At 36.6% G+C, this 14,752-nt stretch overlaps 3 protein-coding genes across 3 annotated transcripts; all 3 read left to right on the top strand.

Annotated features, from left to right (window-relative positions):
• Positions 1 to 1,682: 1,682 nt before the first annotated feature.
• On the top strand, positions 1,683 to 7,293 carry LOC140062676 (uncharacterized). The gene is made up of 5 exons (XM_072108981.1): positions 1,683 to 2,201; positions 3,345 to 3,581; positions 5,042 to 5,115; positions 5,706 to 5,789; positions 5,909 to 7,293. The coding sequence occupies exons 1-5, from the start codon at positions 1,724 to 1,726 to the stop codon at positions 6,770 to 6,772; spliced, it is 1,737 nt and encodes a 578-aa protein (XP_071965082.1). The 5' UTR covers positions 1,683 to 1,723; the 3' UTR covers positions 6,773 to 7,293.
• A 1,285-nt stretch (positions 7,294 to 8,578) lies between these two features.
• On the top strand, positions 8,579 to 10,459 carry LOC140062639 (uncharacterized). Its single transcript, XM_072108941.1, has 2 exons — positions 8,579 to 9,274; positions 9,606 to 10,459. The coding sequence occupies exons 1-2, from the start codon at positions 8,769 to 8,771 to the stop codon at positions 10,042 to 10,044; spliced, it is 945 nt and encodes a 314-aa protein (XP_071965042.1). The 5' UTR covers positions 8,579 to 8,768; the 3' UTR covers positions 10,045 to 10,459.
• An 863-nt stretch (positions 10,460 to 11,322) lies between these two features.
• On the top strand, positions 11,323 to 13,506 carry LOC140062833 (uncharacterized). Its single transcript, XM_072109193.1, has 2 exons — positions 11,323 to 11,538; positions 12,195 to 13,506. The coding sequence occupies exons 1-2, from the start codon at positions 11,536 to 11,538 to the stop codon at positions 13,110 to 13,112; spliced, it is 921 nt and encodes a 306-aa protein (XP_071965294.1). The 5' UTR covers positions 11,323 to 11,535; the 3' UTR covers positions 13,113 to 13,506.
• Positions 13,507 to 14,752: the final 1,246 nt, after the last annotated feature.

The following is a 14,752-nucleotide window of genomic DNA, read 5'->3' as shown; positions in this document are numbered from 1 at the left end:
TTACGTTAAAAATAAAGAAAAACAGCATTGTTTTCGATATAACATAAACAACTAATAATTTTCCCAATATGAACAAATAGAATATCTGTGCAAAAATACTGTATAAGATCTTAATTTTGTCAAAGTGACATTTTTATTGTTGTTTCGTATAACAATTTTGATTAATCATGGAGTAAGAATTTACTCCATGGATTGATTTTTTTTTAAAATTTTATAAAAATTAGTATTTTATTGACGTACCACAAATAAAAAAACCATACATAGGGTTATTAAATGGAGATTTTATGTAAGAGGCCTAAACAGCATGTCATAATACAACACTTGAAGAAAAGCTGGAACGATAAACGTTCATGTTAATCACTTGCCCATAGGCCTAATAGGATATATTTGTCAAAAATAGAATTTCTAAACAATTAAAAAAAACCTTATAGTGTAAGAACGATTCATAGAAAATGTTTGTAACGAAAGTGTGATTAACACTGAAACCAACTACAGTAGCAGGAAATGCTCATGTCACGTTTTAAACATGTTTAGAATATATTATAATTGTCAACATATTATATTATACAAACTATAATCTAATAATAGTATAGGAGCTTGTTCGATATAATATTAGAACAATTAGTGATAGAAGACACAAGCCGTTTATGATAGCAGTTTGCCTATAGTTTGTCACTCTGTCGCATTCCAATGGATTCGTAACCGGTTCACGAAATCAATACGGGATCGAGAGTTTCACCAGAATTGTCAACTATACGTAGGTTGAGAGCCAGCCCAACATTAAAGATGGAAATTGATCACATGAGGTACGATATTCGACTGAGTGCTCAAGAACTGTTTGAACTAGATCCAGCCTTGCCTAGCCTCGTTGGAATTGTGAAAAATGAAAAACAATTCCTTTCACCTACGACTACATTCGAGTCAGATATGGTGATGTTGCACTACCGTTGGAATCTAGAAACAGTTCAGCTTAGAATACCAAGTATTCTTGATGATTCTAAGTCCAAACTTTATTTACCAGTTAGCTACAGCGGATGTTTTAATGTAGTTCATGATTGTTCTAAGAGTTTTTATACCGTAGCAGACTTGGTTGAAATAAATCCTCAGCAAGTTCGTATAATGTCGAAGCTTACAAATGTTTCAAAATTAGTGGATATGCTTAAATTAGAAATTGGAGAAATAATACGCATAGTCCGAATTCGACGCTGTGCTTTCATTGACGGAATAAAGCCAGTATTAAGGTAGGAAATTGTCACCATTGATAATACTTGGTTCACATTAGAGACGCAACACAACGACGTAACGCAACGTAGGCCTAAGGGATTTGACCAATCAAATGCGAAGGATTCCAAGTCATTGGTAAACTCGCAGTGCGTTGCGTCCACATCCTTGCGTTGCGTCTCTATTGGGAACAAGCTTAAGGCATTTGACCAATCACTGAGCGATGTAGTTATTCAACTGTCGCTTGTCATTGGTCAACTCCTCAACTCTACGTCCTTGCGTTGGGAACCAGCTTTATAGCCCTACTTATAACATCGCTACTTAATATTAATAGTCCGTAGGCCTAATGGCGCACCCCATGGATGATGCTTCTTTTTTTCTCGTTTATTTATTTCCACCTAATTTCATCAACAGTTGTGTGTGTCGGGAAAACATAACATTTACATTAACAACAGGCACAGTTGGTTATTTTGAGGTGATCCCCGACGTGTTGCCATATACCATGCAGGAGATTATAAACAAGTTTACTCTACCTGTGAAACTTCGAATAACTGGCGACCTCAACGACCACGAACCAGAATTTCTTTCTCGTATGAACAGTTACATATCACACCCAATTGTAGCAGAGAAAACATGCGCAGAGGAATACTACGCGGGTTGTTCGTGTAATAATACTGGATATAAAACAATCTTTCTATTTTCTCATCTGGCTAATTTACAATTTTATGTTAGTGAATCTCTGCTGACAAGACAACGTGAAAAAACGGAAGCGGTTGAGACTTTTGGTCCAAAGTTTACATTGAGCAATATTGATGTTGTTCGGTTATTAAAATTTGACTATCCTCAATTAGTGGTAGACACTAAGAAAGAGAATATTTATTGTCCGTCGCCTAAACTGCCCAGGCGAACTACATTGGACTGTACAGTACCTATTATGCCATTGTCAGATGCTACTATGTCTACTGAAAGGGAGGGCATCGGTAAGTTTACTAATTCTGCAAAATAGAAAACTGCGCATCTAAAATTTTGATAGATTTAAGTTTGCTTTAATGTGAATAACTAATCTTTTAGTCGGCGTAGTACGTAGATAATTGATAATGATACAAAGGAGCAAAACGTTTAGTTTATCTAGAAGATCTACCGGAGTGAGAGCATGCAATTCATCCGAGCCATGACAGTAAATCAATAGAACAAACATTTCAAATACAAACTATTTTAATATCATCGATTTCAACTTAGATGTGACTTAAAAGTTTTAGGCGGGGTTTCCCTACTTAAACAACTCGGCTTCTTATCCTAAGCGGCGGAAAAGTCCAACTTCGAAGTTACAAAAACGTTCGCTTGTTCGTAATTTCCTGGATTATTATAACACGGGTGTTAGGGTTCCTAAATTGAGGGCGCTAACCATAAAATTTACAAGATCAAAATACAGGTGCGGTGGAGTAAGCCAAAAAGATGTTAACGTGTGCTCTCCCTGCCTCAGCACTAAGGCCCTGCCACAGCCTTTTGAGGTCGTTTCCACCACATCACCTGATGCATTTATTTTGCTGCCTCATGATGTGTGGTGAAAAGAGGGACGTATAATTCCGTGAACCCCAAACACAGTAGCTCGCATAGTTTTAACTCTGTTCCACCAGACCAGTGTGGGGTTCGAACGCGCGACACTCTTGTTATTAACACGACGCTCAGTCGACTGAGCTAACTGGTCATCTTGTTTATAACCAAGTTATTACACTAATAGTTCCCTCAAGATGACGTTCATGAATATGCATATTTATGACGTAACGATGAATTACATAATATGAAGCAGGTATAAATTTAATAGGCTATTGTCAGCATCAAATCAACGGATTTCTTTTTTTAAATTAAAGAGAAAATAAATATTGTTTTCCGCACCGAAACCCCCGCACCCGCCCTACGTTATTCTTATCATCTTTTTTATTATTTTTTTTAGTCGACTGGCTCCGCACTCTAACCTATAATAATATATTGCGTGCATAACTCGATTTATACATAATCGATACCATAGTCAAATATAGAGTTAGAATAAAAGTGAAAACAAAAGCAAACCTTAGTAGAATGAGTTGTTTTCGGACCATTATTTATGTACTTATTCATGACAGAACGAGCGAATACAGAGAATTTTGATAATAGACGTATTTCAATGAAATCTGCCAGTGAGTATTACACGAATGAACCAGTGACTCCATTATGCAAACGGATTCTCAACCACTCTGCTCCACAACTCGACCACACATCAGATGATGACTCCATCGGGTATACTCGTACCTCTAAGAATACGAAAGCTAAAGCAACGGCAGCCCTGCAAACATTGTCAAGAAACTCTCCTGAACTCATTGGTAACACCTTTTTGCATAGCCTAATTTTGTTAGTATTTGGGATGTTTTATGTTATGGTTGTATTATGATATCAGAATCTTAGACTAAAGCCCTGTCCACACTATCAAATGTTATGTGACAACAAAATGTGATGTTCCCATAATGAATATGGACACGATGACGACATCACTATATTATCACTACCATATTTGGGCACAGCAACAATTTATTTGTCAAATTAGTTTGATAGTGTAGACAGGGCTTAAGTGGACTTATACAATTGAATTATCAAGGTACTATTTTACTTTCGAGACGTGACTAACATATATAATTATTATTTTTTTTCATCATCAAATATATTTTTTAGAATTCGTTAAAAAACGGCAATCAGTAGTTCCAAGGCCTGTGCCACCTCCACGTGTAGATAGCAAAAAAGATGCTGCCACCCATCGGCTGCTTCTCAACAAACCTGGTAATTCAAAAAGCAGACAACTGGCTTTTTTTTTAAAACTTGATGGTAGCTGCTGAGAACTTTATAAATCTTTCAAATTACTAACTACAATTAAACAGGAATCGTGGAACATTTTATAGTACTTTCTATTTTATAACCAATGTTATGTGTATTTTTTGTTGAGCATAACAATCATGCAAAGAAAGCTAACAGATAAGAAACAGGAATTGCGTATACACCGCCGTAAACGTACGTATCAATGGTTTTTCTATATAGTTGCTGGTTAAGCTTGGTTCCCACTAGAACGCAACGCAAGCGAATTGACCAATCATAAGGAATGGTTTGAATAATCCATCGCTTGGATTGGTCAGTTCGCTACGTTGCGGCTTACGGCCTTGCGTTGCGTTCTAGTATAAAGCTTGGTTCCCACTAGAACGTAACGCAAGGACGTAAATGCAACGCAAGCGTTTTAACCAATCACAAGCGATGGCTTATTCGCTTGTGATTGCTAACTGTCTATAACTTCGTTTGTCATTGGTTAAAACGCTTGCGTTGCGTTTACGTCCTTGCGTTACGTTCTAGTGGGAACCAAGCTTAAGGAACCAAGCTTTAGTTGTAAAACTAAAATACAAATATTTAATATAGAAAAAAACATTATTTTGTTTGTAGGATAAAAATCTCTTACTTTCGTTTCATCATTGTTGCAATTACTTACTTTACCAAAATATCATTTTTGTTTAAGCATCAAATCATTTTATATTCATTCATTCATTCATTCTTTATTTAGCCTTTAAAATCGAAATACATTTAAAACAAAGTAAAAAAAACAAGACAGGTGGAAATCTAAGGAGGCAAGGATAAGCAAAAGCAATTAAAATCGCTGTAGCTCACAGGCTTGCTTATTTATCTCTGGTTTCAATTTTTTTTACCATATCAATACAAGTGAAACTTGTTGTACTTTTCTATGCTAATAGTAAATGCGGAAATGATTACAGTTTAATCATATTATTCTTGTTGTACTTAATTTTAGTTGAAGAATCCAAAACGTTAACTAAATTAAAGTCTCAGCAACTTGGTCATCAATGCTACAATTCAAAAGATTCAGTAAGTATTTATTAATGTTATTAATGTTACTACATAACCTCGTTGTTCCACAAAGTCTACATGGCAAATTGCTAGCTAACTCTAAGCATAGACATGTAATGTCTGAATGAAGAAAATGTAAATCTTTAAAAAAAAATACAAAGAAGTAAACCATTACATTAGTATCAATAACTTTTTTTTGGCTTTTAAGCAATTTTACACCATAAATTTGTCATGTTTTTAAATCATACATTTTAAAATGTTTAAATATGTGGAACTTTAAAAGCCACCAGAAGACTATCTGTGAAAACAAGGTAATTGATAAACTTTTAAATGATGAAAGTGAATAAAAGTGGGTAGTTTGAAAAGAAAAACAATGTTTCCAGATTTTGCAGCATTCATAAACGGTTTAGTATTCTTCACACATTCTCAATAGGGAATATATTCTGCTGTGAGTGTTACAGTTGAGGTCTTCTTACACTATACAAGAAACTTTCCAAAAACTCACTATAAAACAATCTTCTTCTGAGAACGAAAACTTTGGTGTTTCGGTCATGATCATCTTATTGTTTGCATCCATGATTTATATTCAATATTGTATTCTACAATAGGGGGACTCCGCCGAAGACTGCTTGACACATGACGTCATTGCCATGGTTAACAAACCACAGGTCAACAGATTTGCAACAATACAAGTAAGGCAAGATGGTTATTGTTTTGACAAATGAAAATATTTACATTTTTAAGTTCGTTTTTTTTAGTTTCTCAACAATTGTAATTGCTTATACGTTCTTATTGTCTTTTTTGATTCTAGAAAATAAAGAGAGGATCTAAATGGCCATTTAGGACCCGTCGTAAATTATCTCAAGCTAAGAGTGATACTGAAATTCAAGAAAAACCAGACAGCAAATGTATTAGTAGAAACGCGTCAATTAACACACCTATACGCGCCAAAACCGTCAAACGACGCCCAGCTGACCCCCTACCAACCCCACACACCACCATCAGTGCTTCGGTCGACAATCTATTTGACGATGAACGTATATACAATATTGATAGTCGACCTCCGATGCCATTGCCCCAAATTAAGAAGACTAGTGAACCTAAACGATTTTTATCAGCGTTGCCATGCCGACCTCCTCCATTGCCGCCAAGAGCCTGTCTGTCACATCAGCGGACGCACACTACTGAGGATAGTGGCTCAGAACCTTCTCATGACGGTAACACCAGTTCTAGTTACGAGGACATGGCGCGTATGGCACCAGGTTCGAGTGGTCACGTTGGTGGCACTATTAATCCAACTGAAGATACATATTACGTAACTGCAAAAGATTATAAGCCGGTGAGCTCCTACTATGGCTATAAGAAAGGACGTTACTATCGTTATAACAAACGGTATGGCGAATTCGATAGCAGAAGTGAAAATGTCAACATACATGAACGAATTACTTCCGGGTTAAGTACATCTCAATTAATTAAACATTTAAAATCACTGAAACTGAACGTGTCTTGTGATGAAAAGATACAGGACCAAGCTATTGATGGATCCCTACTCTTAGATATGTCAAAACAATTGATTCAAGATTCGTTGAAGGTGACCAAGTTAGACGCACTTAAAATTTTTAAGTTTGCACACAAAGGATGGAGTCCATTGCTTAATAGTGATGACGGTTTTTAAAAGTGTGATGTGCCCAAATATGGTAGTGATATGACATCATTGTGTCCATATATGGGCACATCACATTTTTTTGTCACATAAAGTTTGATAGTGTAGACAGAGCTTTAAACGCATCAACAGAAACAATAGGCTGAACAATAATGTGACAATCTTTAGGGGTATGGATTTTACAGACGAGTTTCGGGTTTAAAATTGGTATTATTACAAAATAAAACCTTTGCAAGAAAATTGATAACCCTTCATTTTTCGTCATCGATAAAGCAGAACTATATCATTGCGAAATAACATCAATTAAAAAAAAAAATTTATACTCCGGAGCTATCCTTTAAGGTTGTTTTATGTGTGTCATCAAAGTACGTGGAAGGACGCCGCGCACTCACTGTAGGCTAGCAACCAAACTGACGCGCACTCACTGTAGGCTAGCAACCAAACTTACGCTTGTGATTGGTGATTATGCGCGTTGTCCTTGTATGCTAATTGTGAACTTTTATCCTCAATAAACAGAAAATAATATATAATTAGCAGCTCTTGTCTATCAATTGGTTTTATGAAAAAGTAAAATATATATATATATGATTCATTTTAATTGCACGAATTTCAGATTAAATATCGACAAATCTGTTTGAATATTTATACTGTGTCGTTTCATTTAAAAAAAAATTAAAATGGTGGAATTCCATTAGATTATTCTCCAGAAAACATATTTATATTTCTGATTTAAACCTTAATTGGTGTAACTACGTTGCTAAATGGAAAAACTTATGTACAGTGGTATAGGCCTACATTTGTACGAAAAATATACCTTGAATTTTGAATAATTTTATATAATTTATTTCAAATATTAACAAAAACATAACCCAAACAAAATGTATGTTTTATTTCCTTATTCTCAAAAACTGTTAAAACTGACGACTGACGAAACTCATTGGCGTCAATAAATACATCAACATTAATGTTATGACTGCTCTTATTTGGAAATAGGTTTCGACTTCATCTCAGTTTTGTATACGTTTTGTGATTATTATATTACTTTCTGTATACAGAAATGAGTAATTTCAGAATATCCATATAAATAATAACTAAAAATATATTTCTCGTTTGTTTTTGTTTCATAGGGAAAAACACAATTATGCACCTAATTGACGTCGCTCGAAATATTACTGTTGTCTACAAGGTGAACGTGCAATCGTTCACTCTGCGTGTGTGCGTGCGTGCGTGACCTCACTGCTGTCGGGGGGAAGGAAAGATTGATACCCATTGATGAGACGCGGCGCAAAGACGTACGCGCACCGAAAGTAGTTTGACCAATTACGGCGCAATGGATCATCCAATCGTTGCTTGTGATTGGCCAACTTACTTGCATTCAAGTGGCGTCTTCTCGATCGTTGATTATTCAAGACTATGCTTACTGTACTCTGTGCGTATGTGGAAACCAGCGACAGACTGAGCGCAGATATCCTAATGGGTTGATAGAAGAAGATGGTCGCTTCAAAGTATTTCAACTGACTATTAAAACACAAACAACTTCATTGGGATTACATTTTACCAGAAGTTTGTCTACGTAATTTGCTATCTCATTACCAGGCAATCTATTTTTCCTTCTTTCCACGGAAAGGATAGGCCTACGTAAACCATTCAGGAAACAATCAATCAAAACAAATAATATAATAATACATTTAAAGGCGGTGGGTTTTCGTGTCAAAGAAAGCATGCCTAAGCGTACTTCACATTAAATGTCAAGTAAATAAGATTTTAGGTACGACAACAACGACAACTCATATATATTGTGTAGGCCTATACACACGTCCCTGTACTAATGGGTACTTGTTACCGGTTCTTACAGGATTTATGGCAGTACAGTTCCTCGAACAAAAAAAAAACCCATTCAAGGAAACTATATAAGGAAATAGGTTGTTGAACGATAGTCAGTATATAACAAGCCTTGCCAAGTCTACGATGTTATTTTCAGTTTTGAAAGCAAACATACAGGTGTATAATGACAGACATTACAGAGAAGATGAAGCACCGATACACAGCGTCTATCAGGCGTTTACGAAGGCAGTACACTTGTAAAAGTGAGCACCATACCGTAGAGTGGCAGGACAAAGCCGTGTCTGCCAACTACCTACATCAGCGGGAGTTAATGTTACCAAACATCGTTAAAATAGTCAGGCCCAGAGAAAATAACAATGAAGATAAAACCTATGTATTACATAAAAAGTACACAAACGAGGTGTTTATCGCTAAGCCTGTTACTGAATCGTCAAACAAGTTTGCCCTACCCATGGACTATAAAGGAAAATTCCACGTTCTGTATGACACTACGCGCGCGTATACGATAGCACAGATTGCACGTATTCTTCCAAAATCCGTAAAAGTCACAGCTCAGTTACAGAATATTTCAACAAAAGCGAATCAACATAAATTTCGTGTTGGAACCATCATCGATGTAGAAGGTATAGCGTCTTATGCTACCAGAACTGGAGTAAAACCATTTTTAAGGTAAATTATTGTTACTATCCCCAACTGATACACGCGCGCAAACTGATACACGCGCGCAAATACCTTTTTAGTTCACTCTCACTACAATTGTCAATTAGCCTATTTTAGCCTAAATTATACCTTTGTATTGAAAATTAAGTTAATACCTTAACACATGCTCTTAATGTTTGTGGTACACCATCGTGTGTTTCTAGAAAGGAAATACTATAAAAACAACCTTTACGTTTCGGCATGCTCAATTACCTGGAAACACAATGGTGTACCACAAACCGTATTTTTATATATAGTACCGGTACCCATGATAACATTTTATTTTCTAAATTGTTTGCAGATGTTCTTTTCGAGGAAAACATTTCTTTACGTTGAACATGGATTGCACTGGGTATTTTGAAATCGTACCGGATCCTCTCCCATACACATTGCGACAGATAGAGTGCAAGTTTCCTGCACCACAGCGCGTGCGCGTTATTGATGAAGATTCAACCAATCACGAAGACTTATTTTGCAAATCAAAAAATGGTGAATTTATACTGGAAAAAACTAGCAAGGAGGACTTTTTGGCGGGAAACTGCAAGGCAGACAACAGTATAATAGTATTTTCTTCAAAATCAGAAGTCATGTTTCAAATTACGAACGCAGTGATTCAGGGAGAAAGAGATGATCGCATTATTGCAAGGCATTATGGGAACGAATACATGACAGTTGATTTCACAAAAATTATCGGTATAAATGGAATTTCGTTTGTTGAATTAAAAAAAGTTCAGAAATAATTTATGAAACAAATTAAGTATAAAAGACAATAATTATATCTAAATCGAGAATGAAAATCATTTAGTTAATTATGCAAATATACAACTTCTAAAATGAGTGTTATTTATTCGTTTAAGATCGCATTTTTAACATTTTGTACAATAATTGATCAGTTAAGGAACTTCTTTAAAATTCTATGCCACGCATATTTGCCTTTGCATGAATAGATAAATAAATGGACGTACGTACGTAACGGAGATATAGATAAATAAATGGACGTACGTACGTAACGGAGATATAGATAAATAAATGGACGTACGTACGTACATAACGGAGATTTTGATCTGTTTGTTATCACATCTCTAGCACTGTCCTCTTAGTCATGATTTCGTCTCAAATGCATATAAGTTGTTACTAGTGGAATATGTACATATAAATAAATCAATTAATAAAAGTTGTCTATTCAATCTGCTAATGTATTAGTGTGTATGTTTTGTATACTGTACGCGTACAGGTCAATCAAGTATTCTATCAATCTTACAGTAAAACAAAGGAGGAACTCATTTTCTTATTCCGTATAATTACGTAAGTTATCATTTACTTTGTTAAGAGAAAAAAAAATCCCTTATTATGAACACAATACAATTGCGCCCTCAAAATCCCCTTATATATAAATTAACCGATAAACTGCCCGTGGAAACGGTGTTTAACCGATAAACTGCCCGTGGAAACGGTGTTTAACCGATAATCATCTCATTCAAATCAGATAATTATCGGATAAATGCGATAATTGTTAACCTTTGACCTGAATATTGGGCATCTGGTTGTTTGATAATGACTGTGAAATTTACCGATAATGTTTTTTTTAACTGTGGATAAATACAATACACGGCCTACCTATGGCTCTGTCTTATTGTGGACAACAGCGCTCTCAACGGCCATATTATTGACAGCACAGAAGCGACACCCCCCCCCCCCCCCCTCACCCCCCCGCCCCCTCATAAATTAAGTGCCTACAATGGAGAGATTTCATCAATCCTATTGGGCCACTGTAGGCCCTATACTTTACAGCTAGGTGCAAATTAAGTGCCTACAATGGACGGATTTCATCAATCCTATTGGACCACTGTAGGCCCCATACTTTACAGATAGGTGGCAGCATACACGATTTCACATTTTGATCCATGGTTTCACTATTTCAACACTGCTACCCGATTGGTTTACAACATTTATAAAAAAATCCATTTCTGGTATTTGTTTGGTTTGTATACAGAAGAAACGGAAGTCACATGGTGCAATTGTTCTACCTATGTTTTCACAGTGACTAAACCAGTTATTATATTTCTGTTATTGTTATTGGTCTGCAATGCGTGAGGCACAACAGTGGTGCATTGGGTTTTATAGTAAACACGCAGGCCTATATTTGAAAAAACGAACTGTACACACTTTTGGTCCGGTAATGACCATGCCCTACACTTTCTAAAAAGAGGTTGTAAAGTATACTAAACACAATGGTGAGTACAAGTTTCATTTTTAAAAGTATACTAAACAATTTGATTAACGAAGCAAAAATACAGTGTAGTCTAAGATGCTACTCTAATAAAACCATTTCTTAAGAACACGGTGAAAGCATACATACTTTGGTTGACGCAAGACGACGTGCACGCGACGCTAGACGGCGCAACGACGTACGCGCAACGTCCGTCGCTTCCAATAAACGTCTGCTTTGAATTAATCATCCCTATACCTCCATAGAACATCGTTCTATTAGAAATAAACTCCCCGTCCCCCACCCCCTTTCCTCAAATAAACTTTCCGCCATACACAATACGGTAGGCCTATTATAACACATTTATATTTGTAGACTAGACAATTTACCAAGGATATTGATACAATTTTTCACTGTATCATATCACTTATTGGTATTAAGTTTGTTGTATTTTTTCAAATCTAGGGGAATTTATTTGATTATACAGGTTACATCCACAAAAATAAACGCCTTCTCCAAATTCAAACATAGGCCTATTTTTATCATTAACGACACTCGAAAGACACATATTTTACGCGCGAGCGCATATATGCCACCTACAACCATCATTTCCACGCGCGCGCAATGTTACACAGGTTAAGTTAATTATATTTAAGTCATTATATTATTCTCTTTTGACAGAGGTCGATCAGAAATATCTTCAAACGATCGGTTGACAATCTGGATGCCGATATTGAGAAAAGACCTAAATTAAAAACACCAGAAACAAGTGATAGCGAAGAAGACGGTTCTTATGATTCACCAGAAGAAATATTCCAGTTTTCAAACAGAACAGAAGATGATTTGTTCCCAACACTTCCAACACGTCCAGTTTTTAATTCACCGTATTCCCCACCACCCCAGTTACAAACACTTCCACTTGTGTCACCTGACTTCCTACAGAAAACACGTGTAAGTTTGAATCATAGGACGAGTGAAACACCTGTTAATAGAAAAAAACCATTGTTGCCGCCTAAGCTAAAACAACCTGTGTGCTGTAAACAAGACATGCGGCCACCCGCAATACCAACAAAACCAGTAGGCCTCCCAACCAACAATAAGTTAGTGAACGTTGTCACCCCGATTATTCAACCACCTTGCAGCAGAAGGATCGAAAGGGGTCTTCATAAAGAAATTGTTTATGTTCATAAACAACGTATGAGTGGTTTAAATTTACTTGAAATCAGCTTCAATGGAAAACCACCAATACCAAAGAAACCTGGCAGTCGAATATTGATCAAGAAACCACCGCCTTTACCCATTAAACCAGCTATGTCGTCACCGAACGACAACAGCAGCAGTAGCAGTATTGAAAGTAGTAGTGATGACGAAAGCAGTATCGAAACAGTAAAAACACTATCTGTGACTGAACTTGCAGAAGAAATATCAAAATTAAATGTAGAGCAAAAAGTTGTTGAAAACGTTACAAAATTAATGGTCGATGGAGCGCTGGCAACAAAAATGAGCAAAAGTCTAATATCGAGTTCTCTCGAGTGCAACAGACTGGACACGTTAAAAATCTACCAATACATATATCATGGTTGGAAGCCGAATGTGTGACTCTTATATCGAGTGCAACAGACTGGACAAATCTACCAATACATATATCATGGTTGGAAGCCGAATGTGTGACTCTTATATCGAGTGCAACAGACTGGACAAATCTACCAATACATATATCATGGTTGGAAGCCGAATGTGTGACTCTTATATCGAGTTCAATGCAACAGACTGGACAAATCTACCAATACATATATCATGGTTGGAAGCCGAATGTGTGACTCTTATATCGAGTGCAACAGACTGGACAAATCTACCAATACATATATCATGGTTGGAAGCCGAATGTGTGACTCTTGTATCGAGTTCAATGCAACAGACTGGACAAATCTACCAATACATATATCATGGTTGGAAGCCGAATGTGTGACTCTTATATCGAGTTCAATGCAACAGACTGCACAAAACTACCAATACATATATCATGGTTGGAAGCCGAATGTGTGACTCTTGTATCGAGTTCAATGCAACAGACTGCACAAATCTACCAATACATATATCATGGTTGGAAGCCGAATGTGTAACTCTTATATCGAGTTCAATGCAACAGACTGGACAAATCTACCAATACATATATCATGGTTGGAAGCCGAATGTGTGACTCTTGTATCGAGTGCAACAGACTGGACAAATCTACCAATACATATATCATGGTTGGAAGCCGAATGTGTGACTCTTGTATCGAGTTCAATGCAACAGACTGCACAAAACTACCAATACATATATAATGGTTGGAAGCCGAATGTGTGACTCTTATATCGAGTGCAACAGACTGGACAAATCTACCAATACATATATCATGGTTGGAAGCCGAATGTGTGACTCTTGTATCGAGTTCAATGCAACAGACTGCACAAAACTACCAATACATATATCATGGTTGGAAGCCGAATGTGTGACTCTTATATCGAGTTCAATGCAACAGACTGGACAAATCTACCAATACATATATCATGGTTGGAAGCCGAATGTGTGACTCTTATATCGAGTGCAACAGACTGGACAAATCTACCAATACATATATCATGGTTGGAAGCCGAATGTGTGACTCTTGTATCGAGTTCAATGCAACAGACTGGACAAATCTACCAATACATATATCATGGTTGGAAGCCGAATGTGTGACTCTTGTATCGAGTGCAACAGACTGGACAAATCTACCAATACATATATCATGGTTGGAAGCCGAATGTGTGACTCTTGTATCGAGTTCAATGCAACAGACTGGACAAATCTACCAATACATATATCATGGTTGGAAGCCGAATGTGTGACTCTTATATCGAGTGCAACAGACTGGACAAATCTACCAATACATATATCATGGTTGGAAGCCGAATGTGTGACTCTTGTATCGAGTGCAACAGACTGGACAAATCTACCAATACATATATCATGGTTGGAAGCCGAATGTGTGACTCTTATATCGAGTTCAATGCAACAGACTGCACAAAACTACCAATACATATATCATGGTTGGAAGCCGAATGTGTGACTCTTATATCGAGTTCAATGCAACAGACTGCACAAAACTACCAATACATATATCATGGTTGGAAGCCGAATGTGTGACTCTTATATCGAGTTCAATGCAACAGACTGGACAAATCTACCAATACATATATCATGGTTGGAAGCCG

This window comes from Antedon mediterranea, chromosome 11 (genome assembly GCF_964355755.1).
Source record: "Antedon mediterranea chromosome 11, ecAntMedi1.1, whole genome shotgun sequence".
Lineage (NCBI taxonomy): Eukaryota > Metazoa > Echinodermata > Crinoidea > Comatulida > Antedonidae > Antedon > Antedon mediterranea.
This window is presented reverse-complemented; position numbering and strand designations above follow the sequence as displayed.

Excerpts from the sequence above, each read along its gene's own strand:
- LOC140062676 (XM_072108981.1), top strand. The coding sequence starts at position 1,724 with ATGCAGGAGATTATAAACAAGTTTACTCTACCTGTGAAACTTCGAATA. Across the intron at positions 2,202-3,344 it reads TACTGAAAGGGAGGGCATCG|AACGAGCGAATACAGAGAAT; the intron begins GTAAGTTTACTA and ends TATTCATGACAG. Across the intron at positions 5,116-5,705 it reads GCTACAATTCAAAAGATTCA|GGGGACTCCGCCGAAGACTG; the intron begins GTAAGTATTTAT and ends ATTCTACAATAG.
- LOC140062639 (XM_072108941.1), top strand. The coding sequence starts at position 8,769 with ATGACAGACATTACAGAGAAGATGAAGCACCGATACACAGCGTCTATC. Across the intron at positions 9,275-9,605 it reads GGAGTAAAACCATTTTTAAG|ATGTTCTTTTCGAGGAAAAC; the intron begins GTAAATTATTGT and ends AATTGTTTGCAG.